The 27,372-nt window shown below is 50.9% G+C and overlaps 1 protein-coding gene across 4 annotated transcripts in view; it reads right to left on the bottom strand.

Moving 5' to 3' along the window:
- Nucleotides 1-27,372, bottom strand: part of KIRREL3 (kirre like nephrin family adhesion molecule 3) — a 555,536-nt gene that overhangs the window by 115,738 nt on the left and 412,426 nt on the right. For all 4 annotated transcript variants that reach the window (XM_082476257.1, XM_082476258.1, XM_082476260.1 and 1 more), the window contains one exon: nucleotides 8,456-8,533. In XM_082476257.1, the coding sequence (XP_082332383.1) occupies nucleotides 8,456-8,533 (78 nt within the window). The remainder of the gene's footprint in view (nucleotides 1-8,455; nucleotides 8,534-27,372) is intronic.

Raw genomic sequence — 27,372 nt, 5'->3', positions numbered from 1 at the left:
ATTGAGCCATCAGAAGAGGGTGTAGACTAGATGACCTTGGGTCCCTTCTGGCCTTGAGAATCTCTGATGATATGGTTCTCAACCTGCTCTGACGATACCTAAACTTCTGTGCCTCCCAAGCCACAGTGCTTAACCATTAAGCATACTAACCACAAGGCTAAAGAGAAAAACCAAAACCAAAACAACCACAAAATCAACTTGATGTGAAATATGTCTAATCTCTCCAAGTGGAGGATGGAGTTCCTGAGGACGGAGGCTGTATCCAGCCTCTGAAGCTCCTGTACCTGGCACAGTACTGGGCTCATAGGGGTATGTTTCATGTCAAAACATACCCCTGTATCCAAAAAACCTACTTCCCTTCCTTTTCTCCAGAGGTCCTTGCTTCTTGTCTCTTTCAAAACACGGCCCACCCCTCCCCAGAAGTGGTCCAAGAAAATGAGAGTTCTTTACCTCTAAAGTAAACATAAGCTCTAGGCAGCAAAGCTTGAATGCCTAAAATAAAAATGGAAGGCCTGGTTTTTCAAAAAAAAACCAAAAAAAACCCTATGGCCCCAAACACACTTTTAGCAGGCAGACCTCCCTGATAGACCTGCTCAACAGGTCATGCCCACATTTCAAGGACTCAGCACAGTGAGGTGGGGAGGGGAGTGGACTTAGGCTCAGGAGCCTGGGTTCAAGCCTTCGCTGTACCGCTCGCCAGCTGTGCTGTTCTGGGCAAGCCCGTCACTGTCCTGAGTCTCGGCTTCCTCTTTTCCAGGTGATTTCTAATGTTTCTTCTGTGATTCCCAAGTTGCCCAGTCCCAGCATCTTGGGAGCCACTGACCAGGGGCAGAAAATTTCACTGTCCTTGCTCTTCTTTCATTGTCTACTTTGTGCAAGCATGATGCCATGAAACATTATCCTGGGAGATAATGGAGACCAAGCAGAACTTACAGACTGGGAAGGGAAACAGGTCTGAGCTAAATAATTGCAAAATGAACTTCTATGTACAGACTGAGCTAAGCCCTTGGATGGAAAGAAATATGAGAGCATGTAACACAGAAACTTGATTGAGACTGGGGAGGGGTGGGTCTGAGGCAGCTTCACTGGAGAAGTGATACTTCAGCTGAGATCTGAAAGTTGAGCAGGAGTCACTATGTGAAGGTTTGGGGATGGGGTGTGGCCAGCGTGGCCAGCATCCTAAGAGGAGGGACCAACGTAGACAAAGGTTGTATGGCAGGCGGGAGCATGCCCTGTTGGAGGAGTCAAAAGCACGCTGATGTGACTGGAGTACAGAGTATTAGGGGGCAACATGAGGCCACAGGGGTTGGTAGGAACTAGGTCACAGAGAGCCTTATAAAACATGCCGAGGATTTGGGTATTTTCCCTACCGGTAATAGAGAGCTATTGAAATATTTTCAAGAGGAAAGTGGCATTTTCAGATTTGCATTTTGAAATACTGCTGTGGCTAAAGGATGGAAGAAGAACTGGGAGGGAAGGGGCTGAGCTTGATTGACACAAGGAACCAGTTAGGAGAGCACAGCTTTAGTCCTGGTCAGGGGGTTGGCGTTGGGTAAGGGCGCTGGCCGTCAGATGGGCAGAGGTGGACGGATTCGAGCGATATTCTGGAGGTAACATTTCTAGGTCCTGGGGAGGATTGGATAGGGGTGTGAGGGAAACTGAAGTCTGAAAAGGAGCTTGGCAGGGTCTGTGGTCTAGATGGCCCCCAGCTCGCCTTAGAGCAGCAGGTCTCCTGGTAGGACTGGTGTCTGGAGAAACAGGTCTGGGGAAAAGCTCCGAAATCCACTGTCAGATGGAGGCAGGAGAATGGAAATGGTGGGTTCCTTGTTCCAAGGCACTGAGCTAATTAAATAACAATCATAAAGCGTCCTGGAAATCTGAGTCTTGCCATAAATAATAAACAGGGACTTTATACAAATAACAAGCTTTGCAGCCCCAGTGGAAGAAAACACATCAGTAAGAAAAATGAAATAAGAAGAAATGCACCTAAAAGCCCCTACTAACAAAATGGCAGTATTAGCCGGTATCCAGGGCGCCCTGGCAGGCGGTGAAGGGACTGTCTCAGGAAAATGATGGTGCGCCCTCAGCATGAGCCAGACTCTGGGGGACGACAGGCAGAGGGCGAGGAGCTCGAGTGTCAGCCGACCCACCCTCCCCTGGGTCAGGTCCCCGGGCCAAGTCCAGACCACCGGCCTCCTGCCCATCCCACCAAAAAAAAAAGTGCCGCTTGTCCTGCAGGCCAGCTCGATGGCCTCCCAGCCACCCACGGTACAGCTGACATGGGCCCGAATTCATTCTCTAAGGACAGACAGAAACAGACACACATCTGCCTCTGAGGCTGCTGAATTTCCTAGTGCTGGTTCCTTTGGTGACCAAAGCATTTAAAATTATGGGGTGGGGGGTAAGAAGAGGGTGTGGCAGGGTGTTGAGAGCCAGGGTAGATTTTTGAATCATCACATTTCAAAGACTTAAGGGAGATCATATCCAACATTACCCCGTTTTGCCCACAAGGAGGTTATCTATCATCTGGGGGTTTAGGGATTTGCCCCAGGCCACACACATGCCCATGGGGCACCTCTCCTCCTCATCACTCTGTGAGGGGACAGACCGGGAGCAGTGGACGTGTTAGACTCATCCTTAAGGATTAGGGAACAGGGGTGCAGGAAGCGAGGACGGGTGCCCCTGCCATCCCAGAGAACTCCCGAGCTGCTCAAGATGCCTGGCTTCTCATCCTCCAGGGCTCTGTCTCCCTCACAGGCTGAGAGGCAAGGACGTTGGCACGCAGAGCCTGGCCTAGGATGATGGTGCCCTCAGGGGCTGTGCTGCAGCCTGAGCCTGTGCGGACCAGTGGCCCGTGGAGCAGGCCTTCTCCTTCCTCGGCCCCTCCAGCCCCTCCTGCCCCTCCCGCAGTGGCCCACCCCCAGTGAACAGAAGCTGCCTTTGCTAATCACTTGCATTTGTTTCTTTCTGGGAAGATGAAAGTGACAGTGCTGGGAGGCATATCTGCTTTCCCTTCACTGAGCCGGGAGAAGCAGCCGGTCCCTGTGATTCTGAAGGTCTGGGGACTCTGCCGCCCACCAGATGCGCAGCCGGAGGAGGGAGGACGAGAGCCTCATGGGCAGGCCCACCTCGGCCTTGAAGGGACGCCCGAGCAGGGAGGCCAGGGCTTCGGGCTTCCCCTCTCCTCCTGTAAGCATCCTCTTCCTCACTTCCCCCTCATTTCCCCCTTCAAGACTCCTAGGGCCCGGTAGCCTTTTCTGGTTCCATAGAAAGAAAGGGTCATCCCTGGCCTGTGTCTCCCTCCCCATGTCTTTCCTGATTTTCTCCCACATCAGGTGGAGAGTCTCCTGTCTTCTGCCCCCGTTTTCTCCTGCCCCTCCCACTTTCTCTGTATTTTCAAGGCAAAGCCTTAGGGGCTTCCCCTCGGATCACGGCCTCAGCCTCCTCTTTCCGAATTCAACGAGGGCTGGACTGGATGTCAGGAGAGCTGGGCTGTAGTCCTGGCTCTTCCAGCAACTTCCTACTGACCCTGGGCGAGTCCCTCCATGCTCCCAGACCTCCCTGGGTGGGTGGGTTGTGCTGCAGTCGCTAGAGTTGCTCACGGTTCTAACACAGAGGAGTACTGGGCTTTCTGAGAGGCAAGCAGAGCCCCTCATCTGACACCACGTGACAGCTTCCTATTCTGCCCTTGGATAGGATCCGCCCTGGGTAAGCGATGTGCATTGAGCAGGTGAGTGGTTCTGGGCTCTTCAGGAGAAATGGGTAATCAGGTAATCAGGGAAGGATGGAAAGAGGAAAGGGAATGGGGTGTGTGTGTGTGTGTGATGTTAGAGCAGTTCCCCTCGCATATCTGATGGGCAATACCTGCCTAGTGATGCCCCAGATGACAAGGTGGCCCAGCAGTAGGAGTGGTGAAGAAGGAGGGCAGGCGGGTACAGGATGGACAACACCACTGGTGGCCTCACCCCCTAGCCCTCCTCTCGGCTGACCTGCCCGGGTCCTAGCCTCCCAGGAGGGACTGTAGCACTGGCCTCGGAGGAGAGGCTGAGAGGTAAGGCTTATGGAACTGCTGGGGATGTGGAGACTCGTGCTCTACGTCAGGACGCTCTGCCTCCTGAGCGCCTTCTCCGGACCCACCTTACCCTTGTGGGTGGCTTTGGGTGTTCCTCCATTGTCACTCCTGGCACTAATTAATTACTTAACTCGAAATTGATTACTCCCTATGTGCGAGACACTGGGCTAAGGCCCAGGGATGGGCAAGGAAATGAGGGAGCAGAATCCTTGCCTTCCTGAAGCGAACTCTTAGGTGGGACAGTCTAATGAATTATCACCAGTTAGAGTAAGTGCCACAAAGTAAATAGGCTGGTTGTCACCACGGAGCACAATGGTGGGGGGAAGACGGGTATCTGGTTTAAGTGAGGTGGTCTGGCAGGACCTCCTGTGGAGGTGACAGGAACACTGAGATGCGCCTGTGTGTTTTTATTGGGAGCGTGAGGGCAGGGGCTGTGTCTTATTTACTTTTAAAGCTCCAGTGCTTAGAACAGTGGCTGGCACTTACTGTGAAAAATTGGTATTATTTTCATGGTGGGTATTCTTTGAATGTTTGATGAATAAATAAATGATCTCCTTCCAGCAGTTCCTACTTAAAGCACCATGTACTTAATCACATGAAGACAATTATGTCAAACAAATCTAATAGTCCCATGCCTAGTCTGTCTTTATTTGCACCTTTCTTGTCAGCCCTTCATTGATTTTTGTCCATATCTCCATTTGATGCCTCAGATGTGTTGAGTCCAAACAGGAAAGAACACACACACACATTTTACCAACCACCTCCATTCCTGCAAATGCTGCAGATTCTACCCGAGAAGCTATTACATGCTCCTAAATAGAACAAACCTCTCATTAACTATCACATGCCTCCCTAAATGATCTTTGAATAGTGTTTTCTTTGTATTGCTTTTTGTAGTTTAACGGCACCGGTTGCGTTTACTCTAGCTTATGATAAACCCCAGATCTATAAAGTTCCTGTTCATTCATTAGTTTTCTCTTGCTTCTTCTCAAGCTGTTATTTTTTGGGGGAGTGTAGTGAGGAGGGGAGAGTGGAAGGAAAAGAAAATAAAAAGATACCAAATTAATAAGGAAGCAAATGAAATAGGGGACGACTTCTCCCTGGGTGACAGACACCCTGTTAGATACTGTTAAACAGAACGAACATGCTTTAATACAGCACTAGTTAGTCTTTTATTTTTATTCTAAATTGCAGATATAATGCTCACCACCTTATCTTTGATGGAAGAGGCAGCTAATTGTTCCAATATCTCACTAATTCCAACACCCGGGAGAAAAAATTATAATTTTTAAAACTATTTTACCAATTGTTCAATTTATAGCAAGGAGTGTAGTGCAGCGTGGACAGAGGTGTCTGTTTCTTGATCTATGTCATAGCTGCTATTCCAGTTCAATTATTAATGTGTGGAAGTTATAAGCATTTTGAGTATTGGAACAAGATAATTATGAAACATAAAACAGCTCCCCACGCTTGCTGATGCTTTTTTCTTATGTGCAAACATGCTGGAGTTGGGGCATGTGAGCTTTAGAAAGAGAAAAAAAATGTATAATATGGCACTTGGGGTGGTAAGATTGGCTGGAGTGGGAGCAGAGAAACATTCTTTTCCTTTCCAGGCCCCTCCCACCTCCCCTCCTCATGCCTCCCACCCCTCCAGAGCCAAAGCTTACCCACCCCCGGCAACTCTCCTTCTGCCCCAGTGACTCACCCACCTCCTATCCTGTCTCCTCTTTGTTAGCCGAGATTTGTAACTCTTCACACATGGTGGTTTCACTTGCTTACCACCCCCTAGTCTCCTTGTTTACCCAGAAGCAGCAGCAGCTACTGTATGTGCTGTTGTGTGTAAGCCTGAATGTGTGCCGGGGCATTTGGGAGGGGCGAGAACCACAGGCAGAGAGGAAGGCAGGGCTGGGGGGTTAGCCGCTCTGTTACCTCCTGGCTATTGCTGATGGCTCTGTTGCCTCCTCCTGCTTGATTCTCAGTTTGTCTTCACTGGCGGAGGGTATAGGTTGGGGTAAAGCATTCCTAACCAGGTCGACCACAATCAGTTGAAAGGAATAACCCGTTTGTGTGGATTGTGTGTGTTTGAAGAGGGGACTTAGAGAGAAGAGGCATTGTTCTGGCATCTTCCCTTTTTAACAAGAAAAAAACAGTTTAAAATGCCGCCTTAGCTTAGTTGTTGCACAAAGTAAGGCTAACTGTCCTCAGAAGTAATCTGGTGCTGGTCTTGTCTCCAAGTCCTCCTCGAGTCCTCCCTGACTTTCTTCCTTCCTTCTTTACTTGAACAAAATCTAAGGAGATATTAAGGCTGCATTTATTTTTCTTACCATTTTCCTAACCTCTGGTTCAGAGTATCACCATCGTACCTTTCTGCTATGGCAAATGTATTTAAACTCCTTGCTATGGATTGAATTGTGTTCCCCTGCTGCCCCCCCCACCCACTCCTATGTTGAAACCCTAACCCCTAATTGTGACTGTATTTGGAGATACGGCTTTTACAAAAGTGTTAAGGTTAAAGAAGGTCATAAGGGTAGGGCCCTGATCTGATAGGATTAGTGTCTTTGTAAGAAGAGACACCAGACACTCTTTCTCTCTCTCTCTCTCTGCCATGTGATGACTCAGTGAGAAGGTTGCTGCCTGCAAACCAGAAAGAAATCTCTCACCAGAACCTGACCATGCTGGCACCCTGATCTTGGACTTCCAGTCTCCAGAACTGTGAGAAAATAAATTTCTGAGTTTAAGCCACTCAGTCTATGGTATTTTGTTATGGCAGCCCAAGTCACTTGTGAAAATTTGGGGGAAGTCAAATCGTGTTCATCAGCCTTGTGATATGATGTTTTTTTAGGCCCCAAGATCTTGAGTCAGTATCCTTCTACCGAGGTCAGACACTCAGAGCTTGAGCTTTCAAATCCAGTCCAACTCCTGACTTTTTGGCTCCCCTGTTCCCTGTGAACCTCAGTTCAGCTTCTCTAATGAGCATGGCTAGCAAGAGAATGTGTCTATTCAGCACCATGGACAGAGACATGCTGTCAGTTTCCACAGATTAGATGTTACTTGCCTTGGCTCTCAAGAAGGCGGTGTTGGGAAGTGAGGGGTAGGCTGAGAAAGAGAGAAGTCAGGAAGGGGTGCTGACTGGCGGGGTGCAGAAGATGCAGCCCTCAACCCTGGCTGTGCTCAGCCACGGAGCTCCGACAGAGAGGAAGCAGCTTCTGGAGGCTGTTGCCTTCTTACACAGACAGGCAGTGAAACGGGGGAGGTGATACTCTTCATGTTTAATTGCGCCGGCTTAACCGCTGTCAAACTGTCAGCATGATGTGTGCTGGCAACAAACCTACAGCTGGTGAGGCATTAGGTCTGGGGGGGAGCACGTGGGGTTGTTAGTGTCATGGTCTGTGGGCTGGGAGGAGAGCCAGCTGAGGAACATAGGAAGAGGGCACTGGAGCTATGCTATGGTCTAACTTTAGGGCTAGAGATGGTACAGGTGAGCTGCCTTTTCCACGCCTGGAATGGGAATGAGGCTGCAGGGACCCTGGGCCTTGGGTGGGGAGGGGCCCGGCTCACGGCAAGCTGGGCTGGTGAGAAGCCAGGGTTTCATTTGTCTGACTTTATTGAATAAATGGCATCCCCAGCCATTGTTTACCTACTTTTGAATCCTGACAAACAGTCTGTGGCATCTGATGGAGAGGGTTATTAACTGCACGGAGACAGATGGCTGGGGATGAGGGGATTGGCTCTTTATTACAGCAGGCCCATAAGTGACAGCACTCCTCTCACATCCTAGCCTCCACATCAATGTCAATACCTTCCTCCAGCCTTCTGTGGCCCAGTCAAACCTCAGAGGAAAGACCCAGTGCTAGAGGAAGGCAGAATGGCCTATGAGTAAGTGGGAGACGTAGGGCCAACGGAGTTGGAAAAGAGGGCAGTTTTTTGAGGGGAAGATCTTTGAGAATAAAAGCTCTGCCTTATTCTTCTATAGTATCCTCCCAAATGCCCTGTGAAGTGCCGTTAATTCAATAAGCATCCAAGAAATGTGAATGATTAAGGAAAAGGGCAGAGAGGTCTGGATGAGAAAAGATAATAGAAGCAGATTTAATTGCACTGGGTGGGTAGGTGAGGAACAAAAGGAAGCAAAGAGAGAGGAAGAGAAGGAGGGGACACAAAGGGAGGAGGGAAGATAGCATATGAAGAATGCTCGTGAATCAGCATACAGTGTTTCAGGCATTAGCTACTCTTCCCCATGTTACTATCTGAACAGCTTCATGGAAACCAAACTGATCTGTCCACTGTCCTTTCTGAAACGGCCCAGGTTCTTTTTCCTGGTACCATAGTAGTAGGGCACAACTTCTTCCCTCCCCATCTCCCCTGCGAGGGCAGGTTCTCACTGACCTTCATTCATTCTCCGAAACTTGTCCTTGGCCATGTAGCCCAGCACCAGACAGCATCCTCTCTTCTGCAGGCCCAGCTCTGGAAGAAAAGCAGAGGTTGGTGAGGTGGGAATGGGTCAGGGGTCAGTGAAGGTCCTTTTGCAAGGGATGTAAAGCTTGTTGCTCTTATAAACAGGGCTACTTAATTATCTAACAAACACTTAGAAAGCACTCACTATGGTCCAGACATAATTTAAGGCCAATAATTTTGTCATTTGATCCTCACAACAACCCTATGAGGTATATGCCATTGCTATCCCCATTTACAGACATATTAAGCAGGCAGCCTTAGATGAAAGAGCTGGTAGGTGGCAGAGCCAGGAGTTTGAACACAGGCAGCCTGACCCCAGAGTCCATGTTCGTCACCATTACTCTATAGGTTAACGAGGCCCCATATATCCCAGGCGTAGGGACGACGCTCAGATCACATTGGGATTGTTGTCAAGCCAGAGAAGAGGCAGAGCCCCGCCAGCGGTGTCCAGGATGGAACAGCACAGCTAGACACAGTGGCCAAGGGAGTGATGGGGTAAATTTGGAAGAAGACACAGGGGTCAAGGTGTAGGTAGAAGGAGTCTATCTTTTGGGAGAGAGTGAACTTCTGGGGCTGGGGATCCCTGTTCATCCTTATATTCAGGCGCAATTCAGCAGTGCCATCAGGCACTAATGAGATGTAAACACAGTGTGGAACACAGGGGTGGGGATGGCTGAGAGACGTAAGACATAGACTCTGGTCCCACAAGACTTTGACCCAGTGGAACAACAAGTTAGAACAACAATTCCAGGTAGCGAAAGCAAGAGACCATTTTCTCCTCCACGATATCTTGTAAATCAATGCTCACTGTGTGTGAGCGTTGGACTGGAGTACCTCAGCCAACCGGGCAAGATTTCCTCTCTGGTATTTATCCTTTGCTCCTCACCTGTCTTCAGCACTTGTGGGCTCTGAAGCAATTCCACACCAAGTTTCTCTTTTGACCCTCACAACAACTGCATGAGGTAGGCAGATCGGTTATTACTATTCACATTACGCAGATGAGAAAATTGAAGTTCAAAGATGTTAAATGACTTCCCATGATTATCGTAGACTGCCCGCCCCTCCCTCTTTGCTTTGGAGTCATACAAATGGTGGCAGTTGCCATAAACTGGGTAAATGGATAAGGGGTATGATTTCTGGAGGTGGGGATGTGCCTGCAGCTCCTTCCAGGCTTTGCTAGCTCTCTGGACACCCAGATACTCTCTCCATCAGTTTCTTAGAGAAGGAGGGTCCCCCTGAGGGGTGTGTCACAGCAGCTTCTCCCACGACACTGGGTGTTTCTCTGAGCCCTAGACAGTCTGCATCTAGGCTGTCAGCGCATAGAGAGGCTGGGCTCGTTCTCCCCCCTACCCCTCCACCCACCTCTTGTGGCCCAGGCCCAGCCTCTCTGGGCAGCAGGATGAAAGGGCCCAAGAGACACGGATAAGCCAAGCTCAGGGGCTCCAGCCCCAGAGGAAAACAAAGCGTGGTGGGCGGTGGCAGAAGCCATGGCCCAAGGAGGTTGCAGGCTTTGATCTCCTGATTCTTTAAAGGGGTTTATTGACTATCAGTAAAGAGCAGAGAAGCACATCTGAGCGTGCCTTTTCCAAAGGCACTCACTTCTCTTCCTTTCCCTCCACGCTTGCTCGTCTGAAGGCACGGCCAAAACGCCCCCACTTCAAACAGCCTTACATCTCAGGCGCTCAAATTGACGATGTTAAGTTCCCTCATCCAAGGCCTTGGCCCTTTCTTCAGGGGCTCCTGCTCTGTTGAAAGCCGTGCGGATCAAAGCCCCTTTGATGTTTACTTACTATATTTGTGGATCCTTTCTAACCAGCACCTTCAAGAGGCAGGAATGCGGCATGCCAGGAGGGGGCGGAAGCCCGGGCTGTGAGGGCGCTCTGAGCGCCAGCAAACAATAGCCTCTTGCCTGGCGCTGTATTGAAACCTCAACACGCTGACGACGGGCAGAGTTCACCAGCCCGTCAGAACTGCACGCATATTGTTCATCATCAGGATGATACAGTTGCCGATGGTTCCTATTATATTTTCCACTGACTTCTGATGCTCATCTGAAGCACGTCAGCGGCAGCTCCTAATGAGAAAGGAAGCCTGGGTTCTTGAACTGAGCCCAGGAGCGAGCCCGGGTGAGCACTGAAGGGTGGAGGGCAGAAGATGCCGGATGGATTTTGGCCAGTGTTCGTGTTGGGCTTCCTGGACAGTCCCCTCGACTCTCAAGGAAATGGAGGAAGCGTGATTCTCCTAAAAATTTCGAGACCGTGGACAACCTGTTGACTCTGTGTTATCTGGGTCGGCTGTCTCTGCCACTGCAGCCCCTCCCCCCTGCCCCGTCCTATGTCATGTAATATGCCCCCAGGGGGACTCGCCCAAGGAAAGAGGCTGCACGTACGCACGGTTATTATAAGTTAAGAGTCTCACTGACCATGTTTGATTTTTGCAAATGAGCAGGAAAAGAAGTTTAAAAAAAAAACCTGATTAATAAAAGAAATGGAGGACCAGGCAATTTCTCAATGTATTTGGCTCATTTAATTTGACACTTGTCGGTTAGTCTTAATTATTTAGGCGGCTACATTACAAGGCACTAATAAGCACACTGCAGAAATTTATTAAGTGAGAGGGCTCTCTGACTGAGTCTTTACTGAGAAGTGGGGAGAAGCCACTGGGATCTTTGCAAGAAAGAGCAGGTTGGGGGATCAGCAAAGTGAGAATTAGCTAGCTATCCATATATGAAAATTTGGGGTGTTCTTGGGAGAGATTTTGCAGAGTTAAATTAGAGGTCATTGGTTCCATATGAGGAAGCGGGCCAGGGGCCAAAGTGGGGGAGGGGAGGAGAATCTGGAAACACAGGTGGGGAGGATGGGTGTGGTCAAAGATACTGACCAGAGAGAGAACCGGGGGGAAGCAGGAACCAATGGCATCTTCTTGGGAAAACATCACCAAGCCAGATCAACCAGGCTATTAGGGGAGAGATGAAAGAATGTGATAGAAAGAACAGGAATCATTCACTTTGTGATCTAGACCAGCCACCAGACTGCGACCTTCCTTGTCACATGGCATGGGACCGATGGTGGAGTCAGGGTCCTAGATGCCTATTTTAGAACGGCAAGATGATGGGGTCTTCTCCACGTAGACTTTGGGGCTGCAGCCTTTGGCTGAGGACTAATCAGTAGCAGAACCACCAGATGCGCTGAACGTACCCATGGGAAATGATTAATGTGAATGGGGTCATCCTGGCTTAAAGGACAGTTCAGAGCAAAGAAGGCCAGTGTCACCTGCAGATGGGGAGGTGGAGGTCGCTGTCTCAGGAGAACAAAGCATTAGGGCATACTGCTACACAATGAAACATTTCCTGGGAAGGGGTGTGTTTCTTAGGGAGAAGTCCAGATTGCACCCCAGGAACTCCCGGCCTCTAGATTGTGAGCAACAGAAGGGCGAGGTTAGTACCTTTTTAGGCTCCGAGTCCTTAGCCCTAAGCACAGTGCCTGGCACGGGGCAACTGATCGGGAAAAGTCTGATTTAATGAAAGAGATGACTAAGAAACAATAGGGAGTGATCAGTTCTCCCCGACCCAGGCCAGAGTGAAATCAGGTGGGCTAAACCCTGGCACAGTGGATTAGGTAGATGCAGATGGTCTGAAGTGAATGAACATTGTAATTCATCAGAACAGGAGTCTGGGAAGCGTGAGGTTTCCTCTTGGGAGGAATAAAAAGGGATGGCTTCATAAATGGAATGGTTTTCCTTCAGTTTCAGAGGGTGAGGATGGGACTTCTTCTAGCCCAAGGATTCCTTTATTCTTACTAGTAATCATATAATGATAGTGCAGTGATATTACCTCACATTTGTGGGATACTTATTTTTTCACGATGCTGTCACATTCACTATCTTATTGGGTGTTCACAGTAGCTCTGTGAAGCAGGCAAGGCAGAAATGATTTCCTCCATTTTGGTTTCAGATACAGGCTCAGAGAAGTAAAATGACAATTCAAGGCCAAAGCACAGTTGGTAATAGTGCTCAGGCTAGAATCCAGGTCTGATTTCTGGCTAATTCTTAGGGGAGGTTCCGGGATCCCAGGGCTGCTGATGCCATGATTCAAGACAGAGAAGAGACAGCAGAGATCAGTGGTCCTGGCTGGGACTGTGGGGTGAACTGTGTCTCGCCAAATCCGATGTTGAAGTCGTAACCTCAATACCTCAGAATGTGCCTTTATCTGGACAAAGAGACTCGACCGAGGTAATCAAGTTAAAATGGTCATTGGGGAGCCCTAATCCAATATGACAGGTGTCCTCATAAACAGGGGAAATTTGGGACAGACACACATATAAACATGGAGACGGCCATCAATAAGCCAAGAAGGGAGGCCTAGAACAGAGCCTTTCCTCACAGCCTTCAGAAGGAACCAACTCTGCCAACATCTTTTGTGGACTTCTAGCCTCCAGAACTGTTAGGCAACACATTTTTGATGTTTAAGCCACCCAGTTTGTGGCTCTTTGTCACAGCGGCCCTAGCAAGCTAACATAGACAGGAAGAGGGGAGAAGCTGGTCTTCTATAGGACCTGGCTATTTCCATTGGCCACGACTCTTTGACTCCCATCCCTTGGTCACAGGGGATGCAGGGAGCAGTATCGCATGACCACTCAAAAGGCTTGTGAGAGGCACCAACTGATTGGAGAGCAGCCAGGGGGGCTGCTAAGATGGGACAGTGGGGGTGGTGGCACAAGAGATGATGGGAAAGAGGGCGGGCGGGGAGGGAGGGCGGCTATGGGTCTTGGTGGCAATCCAGGATGCTGTGAGCATTCCTGCTGCCAGCGTGAGGATGACATTGGCGAGAAGAGTGCTGGCTTACTGCCCCAGCCAGAAACAAATGAGCTGTGAAGTAACCATGGATCGAGCTGGTGACAACGGACAGGTACCAGGTCCTTCTCCCTCACCATTTCTTTCTTTTTTTAAAAAATTTTTATTGGAGTAGAGTTGATTTACAATGTTGTGTTAGTTTCAGGTGTACAGCAAAGTGAATCAGTTATACATATACCCACTCTTTTTTAGATTCTTTTCCCATATAGGTCATTACAGAGGATTGAGTAGAGTTCCCTGTGTTATACAGTAGGTCCCTATTAGTTATCTATTTTATATATAGTAGTGTGTATGTGTCCATCCCAATCTCCCAATTTATCCCTCCCTCCCTTTACCCCCTCATAACCATAAGTTAGTTTTCTACATCTGTAACTCTATTTCTGTTTTGTAGATAAGTTCATTTGTACCCTTTTATTTAGATTCCACATATAAGTGATAACACTCAGTATGACAATCTCTAGGTCCATCCATGTTGCTGCAAATGGCATTATTTTGTCCTTTTTTATGGCTATCCCTCACCATTTCTGAGGCTATTTGGTGCATCTGGGGGCCCTTCTGTCCCCAACTTGCCCAGTCACAATGGTTCAGGGGTGCCTGCTGAGGACTAACCCTTTACCACCTGAAGCTATTAGATGGAGCATGTCCCCAGAAGCCTACTGAATAAGAAATAGAGCATGATGGGCAGGCAGTTTGGTGTGGATACAGCAAAGATTTCGGGAGAAGAGAAAGTGAGACGAGGCAGGAGACAGAGTCAGGGACCAGATCTGGAGGACCTGGTGAGCCTTGCCTAGGAGTCTGGACTTTTCCTACAGAATGCTTAGCAGAAGAAAGGCCAGACTTGCATCTTATAAAGACCATATTAGCACTGGGGCAGATGATGGCTGGGAGAAGGTAAGACCAGACAAGGGAGCGCAGCTGGGAGACTATTGCAACACTCCTGGCGGGAGGCGATGGGCTGACATCTGCCCCCTCTTCCTGCTCTCCCAAGACAGCCTGAGAGGAGAAAGCAGGTGAAAGGACCCTGGGCTTCTCAGAGAGACATTCAGAGCCTCCACATCCCCGCCACCTTGACACAGGAGAGCAGTGCAGGGGCTGAAAATAGCTCCCCAGATGGTTCCAGAGAGCAGGTGGAGAAGACATCAGCTGGACCTGGCTGCAGTCACAGGGGGGCCCTGGGGGATAGGGGAGGCCACGTGTGCTGTAAAACCACCACTGCCGGCTGGAGCCGCGCTTCGGCCCTTAGCAGTCCTCAGGGCTTCTCCGGGCTTCAGTTTTCTCATCTACGAAATATGGATACTGGTAGTAAAACCCTTCTCACGTGGTTGCCATGCAAATCCAATGAGACAGCATTTGATGAAAAGGGCCTCGAATGAAGTACTGATGAGGGAGAGTTCAGGAAACAGAAACAGAATATCAGACTGGGGTTTAGAGATCATCAAATCCCCTTCCTTCCCCTCCTTTTTTTTTTTTTTTTTTTAAAACAGATGTGAAAGGGGAGACTCAGGGAGGTGAAATACCCTGTCCAAGGTGATATAATGAGCTGTTAGGTGGCATCTTCGAAGGTCAGTGTGGCAGAGACAAGTCAGCTGGGCTGGAAGAGTGAAGTGAGTCAGGAGGACCAGCCAGGGGGTGTCACAGGCGAGGCCACAGGACCAGAGGTGCTGGCGACTGAGAGGAAATGGCGACTTGGAGAGATATTCTTGACCGAGACAATGGAGCTAAGCATCAGAGTGGCTCCGGCAGAGGAAGCGGACAACGATGACCACAGGTCTTTAGTGGGAAAGATTGCAGGAAGCGAGGGGTCTGGGTCAGAAGTGATTGACAGGGACTTCTCTGGTGGCGCAGTGGTTAAGAACCCACCTGCCAGTGCAGGGGATACCGGTTCGATCCCTGGTCCGGGAAGATCCCACATGCCGCAGAGCAACTAAGCCCGTGCGCCACAGCTACTGAGCCTGCGCTCTAGAGCCTGTATGATGCAACTACTGAGCCCATGTGCCTAGAGCCCGTGCACCGCAACGAAGAGTAGCCCTGCTCACTGCAACTAGAGAAAACCCACACACCGCAACGATGACCCAAAGCAGCCAAAAAAAAAAAAGAAGTGATTGACAAAGGAAGCCTATGAGGTTACGCATGACAACGGTGCATTTTGGACTTCCTGTATTTGAAGGATTCCCCAAGTGAACAGGTCCTGGATGATTACATGAGCACAAGTTCAGATCTGAAGAAATGCATTTTTAACCAGCTTCACCGATCTCGGAGAGCAAATATCTTGGTCTGTAGACCAATTCATAATGTGATGAATTATGTAAAAAGCAGTGGGATGATACAGGTAACCTCTGCTATAGTGCGGCTACCACCGCTCCATAACCAGCAAGTATTTACAAAATGCGGCAGCTATAAAATCCAACCCACGAACACTCGAGAGGCACGATGCTCAAGACAAAAATATGTAACACAAGCTTCCTCTGCCAATGAGATTATGATCCAGTTGGTTATGTAAGGCATACACCTGTGAAAAGGTAGAGTCAAAGACAAGCAATGGTTCAGTTAAAGAAGCGTCATGAGACAGGGCTGGAGTCATTTCTACATGAACGGCAATAATTGCTGTAGGGGTCCCGAGGAGGAAAAAGGAGCTCAGGTGGTGGGGTGGCCCTCCTAAAGGACCTGGGGGGCTGCAGATTTGTCTGGGGTTTGCCTTGGTTGGGTGTCTGTACCCATGGCCTCTCTCATAAGTGATTGTTCATCACAAGCCATTCTGCCCGGTGAGAGCCCCCTGGTGGCAGGATGCTGGAGTCTCATGTTTGGCAAGTTCTCACTATGATTCTGCTAAACTGTTTTCTGCATCGGGTTTGCCTGGTCCTGTTTTCAGCATAATTACTCACATCCTAGGCAATAAGGGTGCCCATAAATCACGCAAAGATCACAGTTTTCCGATCGACCTCTCTAGGAAAGAGTCCTGAAGAGTGGGATATTAAGGTTTATTAATCCTGACTAGTGCATGGCTCTGGGCCTCTAGGACAAGTAATAAATGTTTAATAGACCAATAATACCTGTTTCATAATTTTTGAATTGCATTGCTTGCTAATGCTAAGTTTATTAAAGCACTATAAACTTTACATTGTTGTAAAGACATAATTGCTCTTTCATTGCTTATTTAATGAGTTAATTATATTAGAACTAAGTTTTTCACCTTCATGTTAACTATCAATTAGTTCTCTTAAACAATTGATTTGTATTTAATTAACTATGCTATTACATACCAATTAAATTCTTCTAAGAGAAATCTGAAACACCCGTGGTCTTAAATTAAATTTTTTAAAACAATGAATTACATAAAAAGCTCACATCAAGCGACCCTCTTTTAGGAAGAGTTGGCAATCATTGCGTTAATTCCAAAAATATTTTGTGGCCACCAGCCCATCCTCACTGCCTCCTGCAGGGCGCAAGGCTCCTTCAGGAACCTGATGGTAAGCACCTTGCGGCTCCCTACGACAGCAAGGACCAACATCGGGGCAGCCCTTTGCCAGCCCCCGCCTTCTCAGCTGCCTCAGCCGTGCCATTTACTGCCTGGCATGGCCCTACCCCAGTGCGGCCAAGGCAGGCAGCATATCAGCAAATTCCTCACCACCAGCTGTGGGGCCCACGATTGTCTGTGTTGCTCCTGGCCCCAGATCCCATGTGCCTGCAGGATCCCATGTGGCCCCCAGTCCTCCGGCTTCTCCAAATCTCTGCTCACTGCCCCGAGTCTGTACATTGTGGGCAGGAAAAAGACAGCCCTGGGCATTTACTTTTCTCATCTCGTTTCACCCTCACACAGACCTTATGAAGCTAGGTATTACTATTCCTGTCTTTGTTTGTAAAGAACTGGACATTTTAGATGGGTAAGGAGTTTGCCAGGGTCCCTCAGCTGTGAGTGGTGAAGCTTGGGCACACCTGTGTGCCTGACTCCATGCCTGGTGGTTTCCGTGCCGGTCCCCCTTCTCTGTGAGATACGACTCCTCACCAGTTCTGAGCCTCAGACCCCAGGCTGGTTCTCTGAGACCTTGCTGGGCTCTTATCATCCTTCTTATCTCTCTCTTCGAGGCTGGGCTCATCTCCTACCCTCAGATGCTGCCTGGGGGTCTTTCTCCCAGCGGATTAATTGCTTAGCGTTCCAGTGCGGCCACCAGCTGACTCGGGATGTGGCCTTCCTCTGGGCCACTTGGGCATCAGTGCAGCCCCCAGGGTCAGCAGAGTCTACCACACCCCTCTGCACCCTGGAATTGGGACACTGGCTGCCCACTCCTCCCCTGGGGGCTGGATGCAGCCTTGCCTTACCCCTCTCCACTGGCTGGTATCACCCGCCCTGGGGCCAAGCTCACTTAATTCACCAGTGCAATTAAAGTTGCCATTTACTGATTACTTACGATTGATTAGTCTCTGGGCTGAGTACTTTGCATGCATTATCTTCTATCATAAAAATTCTGTAAGGTAAGTACTATCATTGTTCCTAATAATAGGAAACTGGTAATCCAAAAGATTAAATGTTCACTCAGGGTCAAAGCTAGTAAATGTGGAGGCCAAGAAAACTGATTATAAAAAAGGTTCTTTGCGCTACTAGTATAATCTTTTTGTGAGAGGTGCAGGGAATTGGGGGAAGTTTAATAACGTTGGTGGAGACATTTTATGGGAAGCAGTTTTATCACATGTACAAGAAAACCTCAGCCATCTCTGATTTAGGATATCTAATCCCAGTGCTTAATTGCTCTGTGGAGGAGCATGACGGAGAAACGAGATCATGAAGGCCACCCCTCAACCCCTTGGCCTGCCACCAGTCTACTTAGCCTGTGAGGAACGGGGACTGCTGAAGGCCATAGGCCTGGAAGGCTTTTAGACTTTTCCTAAGAGAAAGTTGGGGGTTGGTGACTAACGTCTGCATGGGGCTGACACTCGACAGCTGTGGCCCTGCCCCTGGGGATGCTCAGCCTGGAACAGGCCGTCAGTCACGCTGGGAGGCCAGGCAGAAACAGGGCATCTCTCCTCTCTTTTTTTCTAGTAGGACCAAAACAGTCCCCAATGACTAAGGCTGAGGGCAGTGGGAGGCCTGCAAGGTCTCCCCACATCCACGTGTTTCCACCCCGTCCCCTGCCCTTCTCTTCAATACCAGATCGAAAGCCAGAAGGCAGAGCCCCAGTAAGAGGCTATGAATGTAAGACTGATTTGTGGTTTGCTATTCACACAGGTTCGTAGCCCCATTGATCAGGTGGGGCTCAGGGAAGTTAGGTAATTTTTCTGAAGTCACACACCTGGGAAGTGGAGGAGACAGGATTAAAATCCAGGTCCATTTGATCCCAGAGCCCAGGCTGTGCCCTTCTGCCAGGATGCAGCCTAGATGCTTCACACACAGCTCAGGTGACCCGCACAGACCCCAGTGGGAGGAAGGGGACCACGTGTGTCCAGAGGGTGCTGGCCAATTAGGTCAGAACTGCCAGGTGGTCGGGGGGCTCTGAGAAGCCCTCGTGGGAACCAGGTCCCTGGTGAGTCCAGACCTGGAGAAGGAAGGGTGGCCTCCAGAGAGGCAGGGGGTGAGGGTAGGGCAGGGAAGCATGGAGGGGTGGGAGTGGGAGTGGGGGACAGCAGGGGCACTGCTGTTGTTTAGTTTTGTGCTTACAAACCCCCCTGTCACCCATTTACGGCCCAAATAAAATCATAAAGGCTGAGGAAGAACCAAGAGGGTCCCATAAAGGCCATGAGCTGGATTTAAAGCATTTCTCACTGGAATCGGGCGGGAATGGCCAGCCTTTGTCCTCAAGCCCACATCCCGCTGGACAGGGTTGGGGTGGAGGGAGACGTCAGTTCTCACCTGGCACAAGGGAAGAGGGCAGAAAGCAGGGAAATGTGTCCGAGGAGTGCGGGGAGCGTCGGGTCTTTGAGGGTCTTTGGGGTGGAAGGGGGTAGACTAGGCCTCAGTGAGCTGGAGGGCGCGTCCTCCACTTTCCAGGTAGAAAAGCAGGACAGGAGGGAGGCCAGGTGCTGGCACGTTATTGTCCCCAGGCCAGGACAGGCACAGCCGCCTTGTTCACAGTCCGGTCCCCACGCCGTGCCTGGCTGCGTGGGCTGTGTCCAGCCAGAAGCTGCACGCCTTCCCCTGGGGCCGAGGAGGAGAGTGTGGGTGAGTGTGCAGCCCCCCTGACTCTGCCCCTCCGTCCCCACTTCCGACCTAGGGCCGTCCACGGGCGCATCGTGACTTGGGCCGTTTTGCGGGTGGGGCTGGCGAGGAGGGGAGGACCAGGCTTGGCCAGACCTCGTCCCCCAGGGCAGTGCCCAGCTTCCCGCCCACCCGGCAAGGCAGGAAAGTGGATGGTGGGGTTCGCAGAGGAGCCGGCGGGGAAGGCAGGGAACCCTGCCGTCCTCCCTTTACTGCAATCCTCCTTGAGCTCCACACACCCCATTACAACTCTGTATCTTATAATTAAATCGAATCTGCCAGTTACCTCTCAGCACGGCAGCAATTCAAGCTCCTTGGAGGCTTTCTTTGTTTATTTTTATTTATTTATTTAGTAATTATTTATCTAGCTACGTGGAGGCCCCAGCCCCGTGTTTCTCTTGCCGTCAAAAAGCACAGATGTGGACAGGAGAGGGGGAGGCGAGGAAGGCAGAGGGAGGCAGGTGCACCGGCTGAGCTCCTTCTGGGGGATACCTCTGGGAGTGGGTTAAGGGGAATGCCACGGGCTGCTTCTAATCCCCTGTGCTTGTCCAAGGTGCCTTATGGAAGGTCCACTATTTCCAGAAAGCTCCATGGAAGCCCCTTGCCCCTAAGGGACTTGAACATGGGTCTGAGAATACGGCTGTTACTGGGTATCAGGATGAACACACTTACAGGGCTTGGCAGGCTTAGCAGCACCCGTCACACACAAGGTCTCCTTGAACCTCACCATCCCTGAGACAGCCCCAGAGGAGGGTACAGAGGATCAGAGAGGCTCTGCAACTTGCCCCAAGTCACCCAGCTGGTGCTGGCAGAGCTAAGATTTGCACACAAGGCTTGGGGTAAAACCAAGCCTCCTCACCTCCCCCCAGCGCCCCAGATCCAAGCTGGCAGCCCAGCAACAGAAATCAAAGCGCCTTTCTTCTCTTTAATGATAACCTTTCAGCGGTGAGGGGGTGGAGGAGAGCCTGAGAGCTTTGATTAAGGAATCAACCTCAAACAGTTCCAGGGTAGCGATTCTGAACCACCAGCCATCACTTAGAAAGAACATGAAAGTTTATTTACCACAAGGCCAGCCCGGCAGGAGGCTGAATGCTAATAGGCGTGCCAGGGGCTGCGAGAGCTCTGCACACATCAATAGCTGAGCCCCGGAGAGGTGACCCCATTCGGGGCTATCAACTTGGCAACCCTGCCAGGGCAGAGGACGAGGTTGCTGAGATGCTGTGAGAGAGGCAGAGGAAGGCACATGCTTGCATATCACGGTGGGAGAATGGGAGGGAATTCCAGACTCCAGCTGACACCTAAACGATTCTCCCCTGAAGAGAAAATGGTATTTATTCACCACCTGCTGGTTGGGTCACCCGTGGGCTGTTTACTACTTCTGGGAGCAGGCATGGGTGGTACCAGGAAAGGCCCGGACCACTCCTCCTCTGTTTGGGGGCAGTGGAGCTCAGAGGTTTCAGTGCACGTGGGCGGAGGGAATCCATGATCCCAACAGGTGTGACCTGTTGCCCATAAGAAACCACCAGGGACCTTGACTCGGGCCCTGGCCAGTCCACAGAGGACATCATAGCCTTGGGAAGGAGGCTGGTGGCTCAGATCTGACCTGCAGGAGCATTTATCCCTCTGGTTAATCTGGAGAAGGTTCTCTGGCTGGAGGGCACAGTGAGGTAGGCTAGTCTAAGACACAGAGGGGCCTTTAAACCCAGGGGCCTGGTGAGCAGGAGGTCCTGAGCTGACCTGGCTTCCAGGCTTTGGACAGGACGGCCAGGTCCTCTCCCTGCTCCTGAGACCAAGGGAAGCCAGCCCAGGAAGCTTGGACCACTGACCCCACGATCTGTGGGACGTGTCACACAGTAATGTGGAGCCTTCCACTGTCTCTGGGCTCTTGATCTGAGGGTCCACCTTCACTGTTTCCTTGATCTGTGAAATGCAGACCTCCTGGTCTGTGATGAAGAGTGGAGACTGACGCAGAGCGCTGGGAGGTAAGGAGAGGTGTGTCCTTATTACCTGTCCAAAGGCACGCAACCAAGGCTGGGTGCCTTGTAAGTGCCCCATACATGAGAGTCAGTTAGAACAGTAACACAATATACTGTTACAAAGAGCAGGGGTGGACTTCCCTGGCGGTCCAGTGGCTAAGACTCTGTGCTTCCAATGCAGGGGGCACAGGTTCGATCCCTGGTCGGGGGACTAAAATCCCACCTGTTGCGTGGCGTGGCCAAAAAAAAAAAAAAGAGCAGGGGTGTGCTACAAGTCAAGACAAGGATAACATTCTCTAGGCACTTTCCTGGTGGTCCAGTGGTTAAAAATCTCCTTCCAACCCAGGGGACGTGGGTTTGATCCCTGGCTGGGGAACTGAGATCCCACACGCCATGGGGCAACTAAGCCCGCGCACTCTAGAGTCCATGTGCCATAACTAGAGAGAAGCCTGCGTGCTGTAATGAAGATCCCACGTGCCGCAACCAAGACCTGATGCAGCCAAATAAACAAATAAATATTAAAAAAAAAAGAATAAAATTTTCTAGGCAGGAGGTTTGCCTGAGGGCTCTGGTTCTGTAGTTTGAATCAAGGCTCCCAAACTGTTGTAAAGATGATGCCCATAGCAGCTTGGGGGCGGCTGTGTCCAGCTCCCTGGGTCGTGGTGGACCTGATGGGGCTGCCACTCCTGGCTGGCATGGGAGTGTAGGTCCCAGGCTGATGCTGTGCAGAATCAGAAGAGCAAAAGGCCTGAAGACGGTCATTGCCAACCTCGCCAGCAGCTGTGAGTAACTGCGGCGTGAGTGCAGGGTGAATACCAGGAGCTGGGCAGGGAAAGAAGGTTAAGACGTGCTCTCGGGGGTCTTTGAAACTAGTCAGGAGTCAGAACAAATATTCAGACAGACCCAGATAAAAAGCCTCTCATGACACATCCAGTTCAAGCAGAGGATGGAAGTTTCCACCTGGCACTGCTCAGAACACAGGGAAGATGGCACGCAGCTCTGTAAGCCCTCCTTTAAGGGGCACACGGACAAAGCTGGGAGCGCCTGGAGGATGGTGCCAGGCCAGCAAGGGACAGGAAGCCTGGCCTAAAGAGGCACAGGTGAGGGTCGGGGTCGGGCAGGTAGCAGAGAGGAGACTGACCGCAGGGCTTTGGCAAGAGGTTGGACGGGGGTGCAGATTACAGGGAGGCAGGTGGCAACTCAGTAGAAGGAAGAACTGGTCTCAGGGCAAGCTGCCCAGGGCCTGTTCTTCACAAGGACTCAGGTGGGACTGGAGCCCAGGACCCTAGTCCCCTGGCCTGTCCTGTGGGCCTGGGATATAGGCTGCATTCAGCAGGTGGAGTGGGGACCTAGCACCAGATTGGGAGGGACGACGTGGGTATCTCTTCCCATTACTGCGTTGACTGAAAAAAAATGCACAACAGAAAACTTGAGAATTCCGTTTTATTTGGCAGACGAAACTGAAAGTTTAAACCTGGGACGCAGCCCCTCAGATAGCTCTGAGAGACTGCTCGGAAGAGGCCGGTGGGGAGCCGGTATACACAGGAGTTTTTGCAAAAAAGACCAGGTAGCCTGAACATCAAGAGATTACAGTAAATTAAAGGAAACCAGACATCTCAAGTTAAGGAATTTAGTACTTTTCTGCTTTTCTCTATATGGGAAGATGCAAAAGTCTGGGCTCATTCCTTTGATGTGCACCTCAGCTCTGTGAGGCCCATATCCTGTGCTGTCTCATCCTGAGTATGCCCAGGCTACGCCGTCGGGGATGACTGCCGTGGTTGACTGCTAGATGGTGGGCATCCTGTTTCCATCCTGAGTTCCCTCAGGGCTCACTGTAGGGGCAGCTGTAATGTGATGGCTTGACGGCTGCAACATCCTTTGTTTACTGGTATGGCAGGCAACAGTTTTTTCACTGACAACTGTGTTCCGTGATGCCTCATAGGCAGCCTCAAATCGGCCACGGTGGGAGGATTCACACCAGGGCGATCGGCAGAGGGGCCATCAGGGCTCTTCCCCCGCCCACTCTCCTTCCCGAGAACAGGGCCACCAGCTCACACCAGCTGAGACTTAATATTTGAGGAGAGGGCTGTCTACCCCGTTTCTGGCTTCCAGGCCTTTCACAGATGTGACTGAGGGCCTCCGCCTGCGGTTTCCGATTCATTCCAGGTGAGTCACCACGCCTCCAGGCCTCATCCTGTGTCGGCTGACCATTGAGCCGAAGCTGCCGGGTCCTGGCAGAGAAACACATGGCAGAGGGCCATGGGAGACCATGTGTTCACTCTCTCGCCACCTGGCGGAACTGCCATTTGACCGTTCCGGAAAGGTCAGGACTGACTTGCTTTGAAATCTCCAAGGGTGGGTGCAAACTCACGACCTCTCAGTGGGTGGCAAGTTCTTCCCAGCCTTCTGTGGAGGCCTCCTGCTGCACTCTTTAGCAAATACTTGGAAGAGCAGGAAGGGGGATTTCTCCCCACCCTTGTTACCAGGGTGTCAGCCAGTAGCTGGGTGTGAGATTCTGAAGGTGAGGCTCTACAATACTGGGGACCCCTTGGGAAGTGTGACAAAAGCAGCAAAAATGTTTTACCAGGCATGGTGCTAAGTACTTTATATAAATTATCTCCTTTAGTTCTTACACCAGTCCTCTGAAGAGGTACCATGGTGAGCCTATTGTACAGATGAGAATGCTGAGGCTTGGAGAGGTTAAATAACTTGCCAGATGTCAGCTCATCTATGAAGTGGCTGAGCCAGGATTTGAATCTGGGTCTGTCTGACTTCACAGCCTGAGTTCTATTAAATCTTGTCCCCACCCCCCCCCACCTTACCCCCATCCCATAGCATTTTAGCACTCACAGGCCTAGGTCTCCTGCTCACACTATGGGGGGATGCGGGCAGCTAGCTCTGCAAATGCCAGCAAGGAGATGCAGTTCTCCCGGTTTTGCCTAAGGAGCATTCTGTGCGCAGAGCGGAATGGAGCCTGCCGGATCCTTGGAGGGTGCTGAGTCAGGGAGCCGTGGCCCAAGTCCCTTCTCCTGGCTGGGGCCACAGGGAAGACCACAGACAGAGAGGCAGCAGAAGCCAAAAGCTCTGGGGACCGGCCAATACCCAGAGGAGAGCACCTGCCCGCCGGGGAGCCTGGTGGTCCCCTCTCCTCGGCTGCCTGCCGGAGTTGAGCCATGGCCTCTGCTAGGGCCCAGCTCCAGGTCAGGGGCCAGCGATGCCGTGCCCTGCTGGGAGCCTCCCTGCTTGGGGCAGACGCTGGCCCAGTTTTCCTGGGGATCTGGCTTTGCTCTAATTAGCTGCGTGATCTTGGGTGAGTCACCTACTCTTTCTGGGCCTCAATTTTCTCATTTGCAAAAGAGAGGGTTTGAACTAGGAGAGGAGACTTCACCTGGTGTCTGAGGACCTCAAGGGGACCTCCATCAGGGGCTCTTACACTCTTCTGGAGGTGTAAGCAGGCATTTTTTCTGGGGAGAAAACTGTGGCTTTCGTGTATTGTCCAAGGTGCTGGTGCTTTCCCGTCCAAACTAATAACCTCTCACCAAAGGGATCCCTAAGAGCCCTCTGGCTTTAGGATTTGGTGAGTCTGAAGACCTCCCCTTCCTCGGAGACTGTGGCTTAGAAATGGTGCTGACTCTAGGGAACTGAGGGCTATGAAAGGTTTCCACTACTCTCGACCAAAGCATTTTTTTCTCAGTGTCAGGAGCCCTGTGGGCTGAGGTGTACTTTCAGCACCTGCCCCTGGCCAAACACGAAGAGGGGGAGGCCCTCCTGACTGCTTCTTTCTGTACCACCAACTGGGGGCATTTGGCTCACATGGGTGAGACTTCCCAGGGGACAAGTGGGAACCTCCCCTTCCTTGAGGGCTGGGGAGGGACCACGGGGTTCTGGGAACTAGGATGTACACCTGGGGGAGGACTCCACAGGTATAACGGGAGTTGCCAGCGTAGCCACGCTATTCAGGTCTTACTCTGTTTGCACTAGATTAACCCACGTTTCTCTGTGTATTTTCTTATGCCTCTGGTCTTGTGTACATATTTGATCTTGTGCATTAGTCAGAAATGTCACAGAATGTTAGAACCGGAAGGGAACTTAGAAATCACCCCCTTCAACCTTGTATGGAGGAGGAAACCAAGGCTCAGAGGAGGGGAGGGATCAGCCCAGAGCCACCAGGGGCAGGGCTGCGTCATTCAGTCCTGCACGGCGGGATGCTCTCCCCTGCATCCCTCCCCAGTCTTGCTTCCCGACCTGCCCTCTCCCCCACCACAGGGCTAGTTGTGATGACTAGTTCTGTGCCTCGGACCTCGCTGTTCCTTCCACTAGGGATTCCTGCACTCCCTGCAAACATCCATCCCATCCCACTTATAGTTCAAGACCTCCCACCCCACCCCCAGGAAACTCCCTCTCCACGTGGCTCTCTCTCACCCATTCATGCAGCTGGGCACCCCTTCCTCTGGACACCCCTCTACCTTGCAAGTACTGTAGTTATGAGACTTCTGTAGAAGCAATGATGGTTTATTATCTTTTGCACCACCCGTGTTGACTGTAGGCGGGGACCATCTCCATTGATCCTTGCAAATCTACTACCTAGCACAGAGCCTGGCACATAGTAGGCACTCAATAAACACATATGATGAGTGACTTAAATGGTTGGGACTATCTACCCTTATGTCTTGGGGGTCGACGGGAGGTCTTAGGTCTGAGAGTTTATTTGGTGGTTTGAGAACAGGACTCTGTGCATCTGCTTCCTTCACTGGCCCTTCCTTTTTCAGAAATGTGCCCGAATCAGCCTTACATGGAGGTCAGACTTATGTGGTTAAGTTTCAAGTCGTTCAGAATTTCATCTTTGATTCTTTTTTCTATCCACCATTCATTCACTCATTCATTCCTTCCACGTTTGTTGAGCGTTCACTCTGAGTCGGTTTTGCTTGCTGTGGATGTTGTGCTGAATGGACAGGCAATGCTTTGCCCTCCCGAGCTTCTGTTTCAGACACATCACTTAGTGGTAGGAAGTGTCACATCACTTGGACAAGTCACTGGGCCTCAGCAACACCATCTGCAAAATGCTGTCCGTAGAGCTGACCTCACGCCGGCAGGGTGTGTGTCAGGCACCACACCTGGCCCTGCGTGAGGCTGGGGCCAGAGTGGCCACTGGTCTGAATGTGGGTGCACACGCACACGCGTGCTTGTCAGTTTGCTTCCTCTCTTCCCTCTTGCTTTGTTTCTGGGGCTTTTTTAATCAGCTGAGGTGCCAGAGACTTCTGAGCCACAGATGAGGTTTTCTGATCTGGAACGTAAACCGAAGGACAAGCCACCAGGCTTAGCGAGCTGCTCCCTGTGCTGGGCGCCGCGACACACAGTTAGGTCATTTACTCCACACAGAACTGGTGAGGGCTCTGTTAGTCTCCCATTTCTCAGAGGAGAAAACTGAGGCCCAGGGCAGGTAAATGCTAGTTACCAGTCCTACAGCTGTCAGCAGCCAGCAGCCAAGTGGGCTCAGAAGCCGTGACTCCCTCTAACCGCCCCTCAGCCTCTGTGGACACTTCCCCACGTGTCAGGGAGGTCCTACCGGCTGGAGGGAAGAGCGGACCTGAATGTCATAAAGCCCCCTTTCCATAAAGATTTTGCAACATGTTTGTCTTGGCAGCATTTTCTATCGAGCTGGTGTGTGGCCCATGGATTACGTATGCAGTTGGGTGGTCTTTAGAGGATGAACATTTTCTCTAGGATCGATAAGCTGAGTGAGTTTGGGTCTAAATTCATCAAAATGTCAGAATTTCATCACCTGGAACAGATTCAGTCTCTGGACTTCTGCACTCAGGTCGATGGCAGGCGAC

Source organism: Balaenoptera physalus, assembly GCF_965194825.1.
Source record: "Balaenoptera physalus genome assembly, chromosome: 10".
NCBI classification, from domain to species: domain Eukaryota; kingdom Metazoa; phylum Chordata; class Mammalia; order Artiodactyla; family Balaenopteridae; genus Balaenoptera; species Balaenoptera physalus.
Note: the sequence above shows the minus strand (reverse complement) of the source record. Positions and strands in the feature narration are given on the sequence as shown.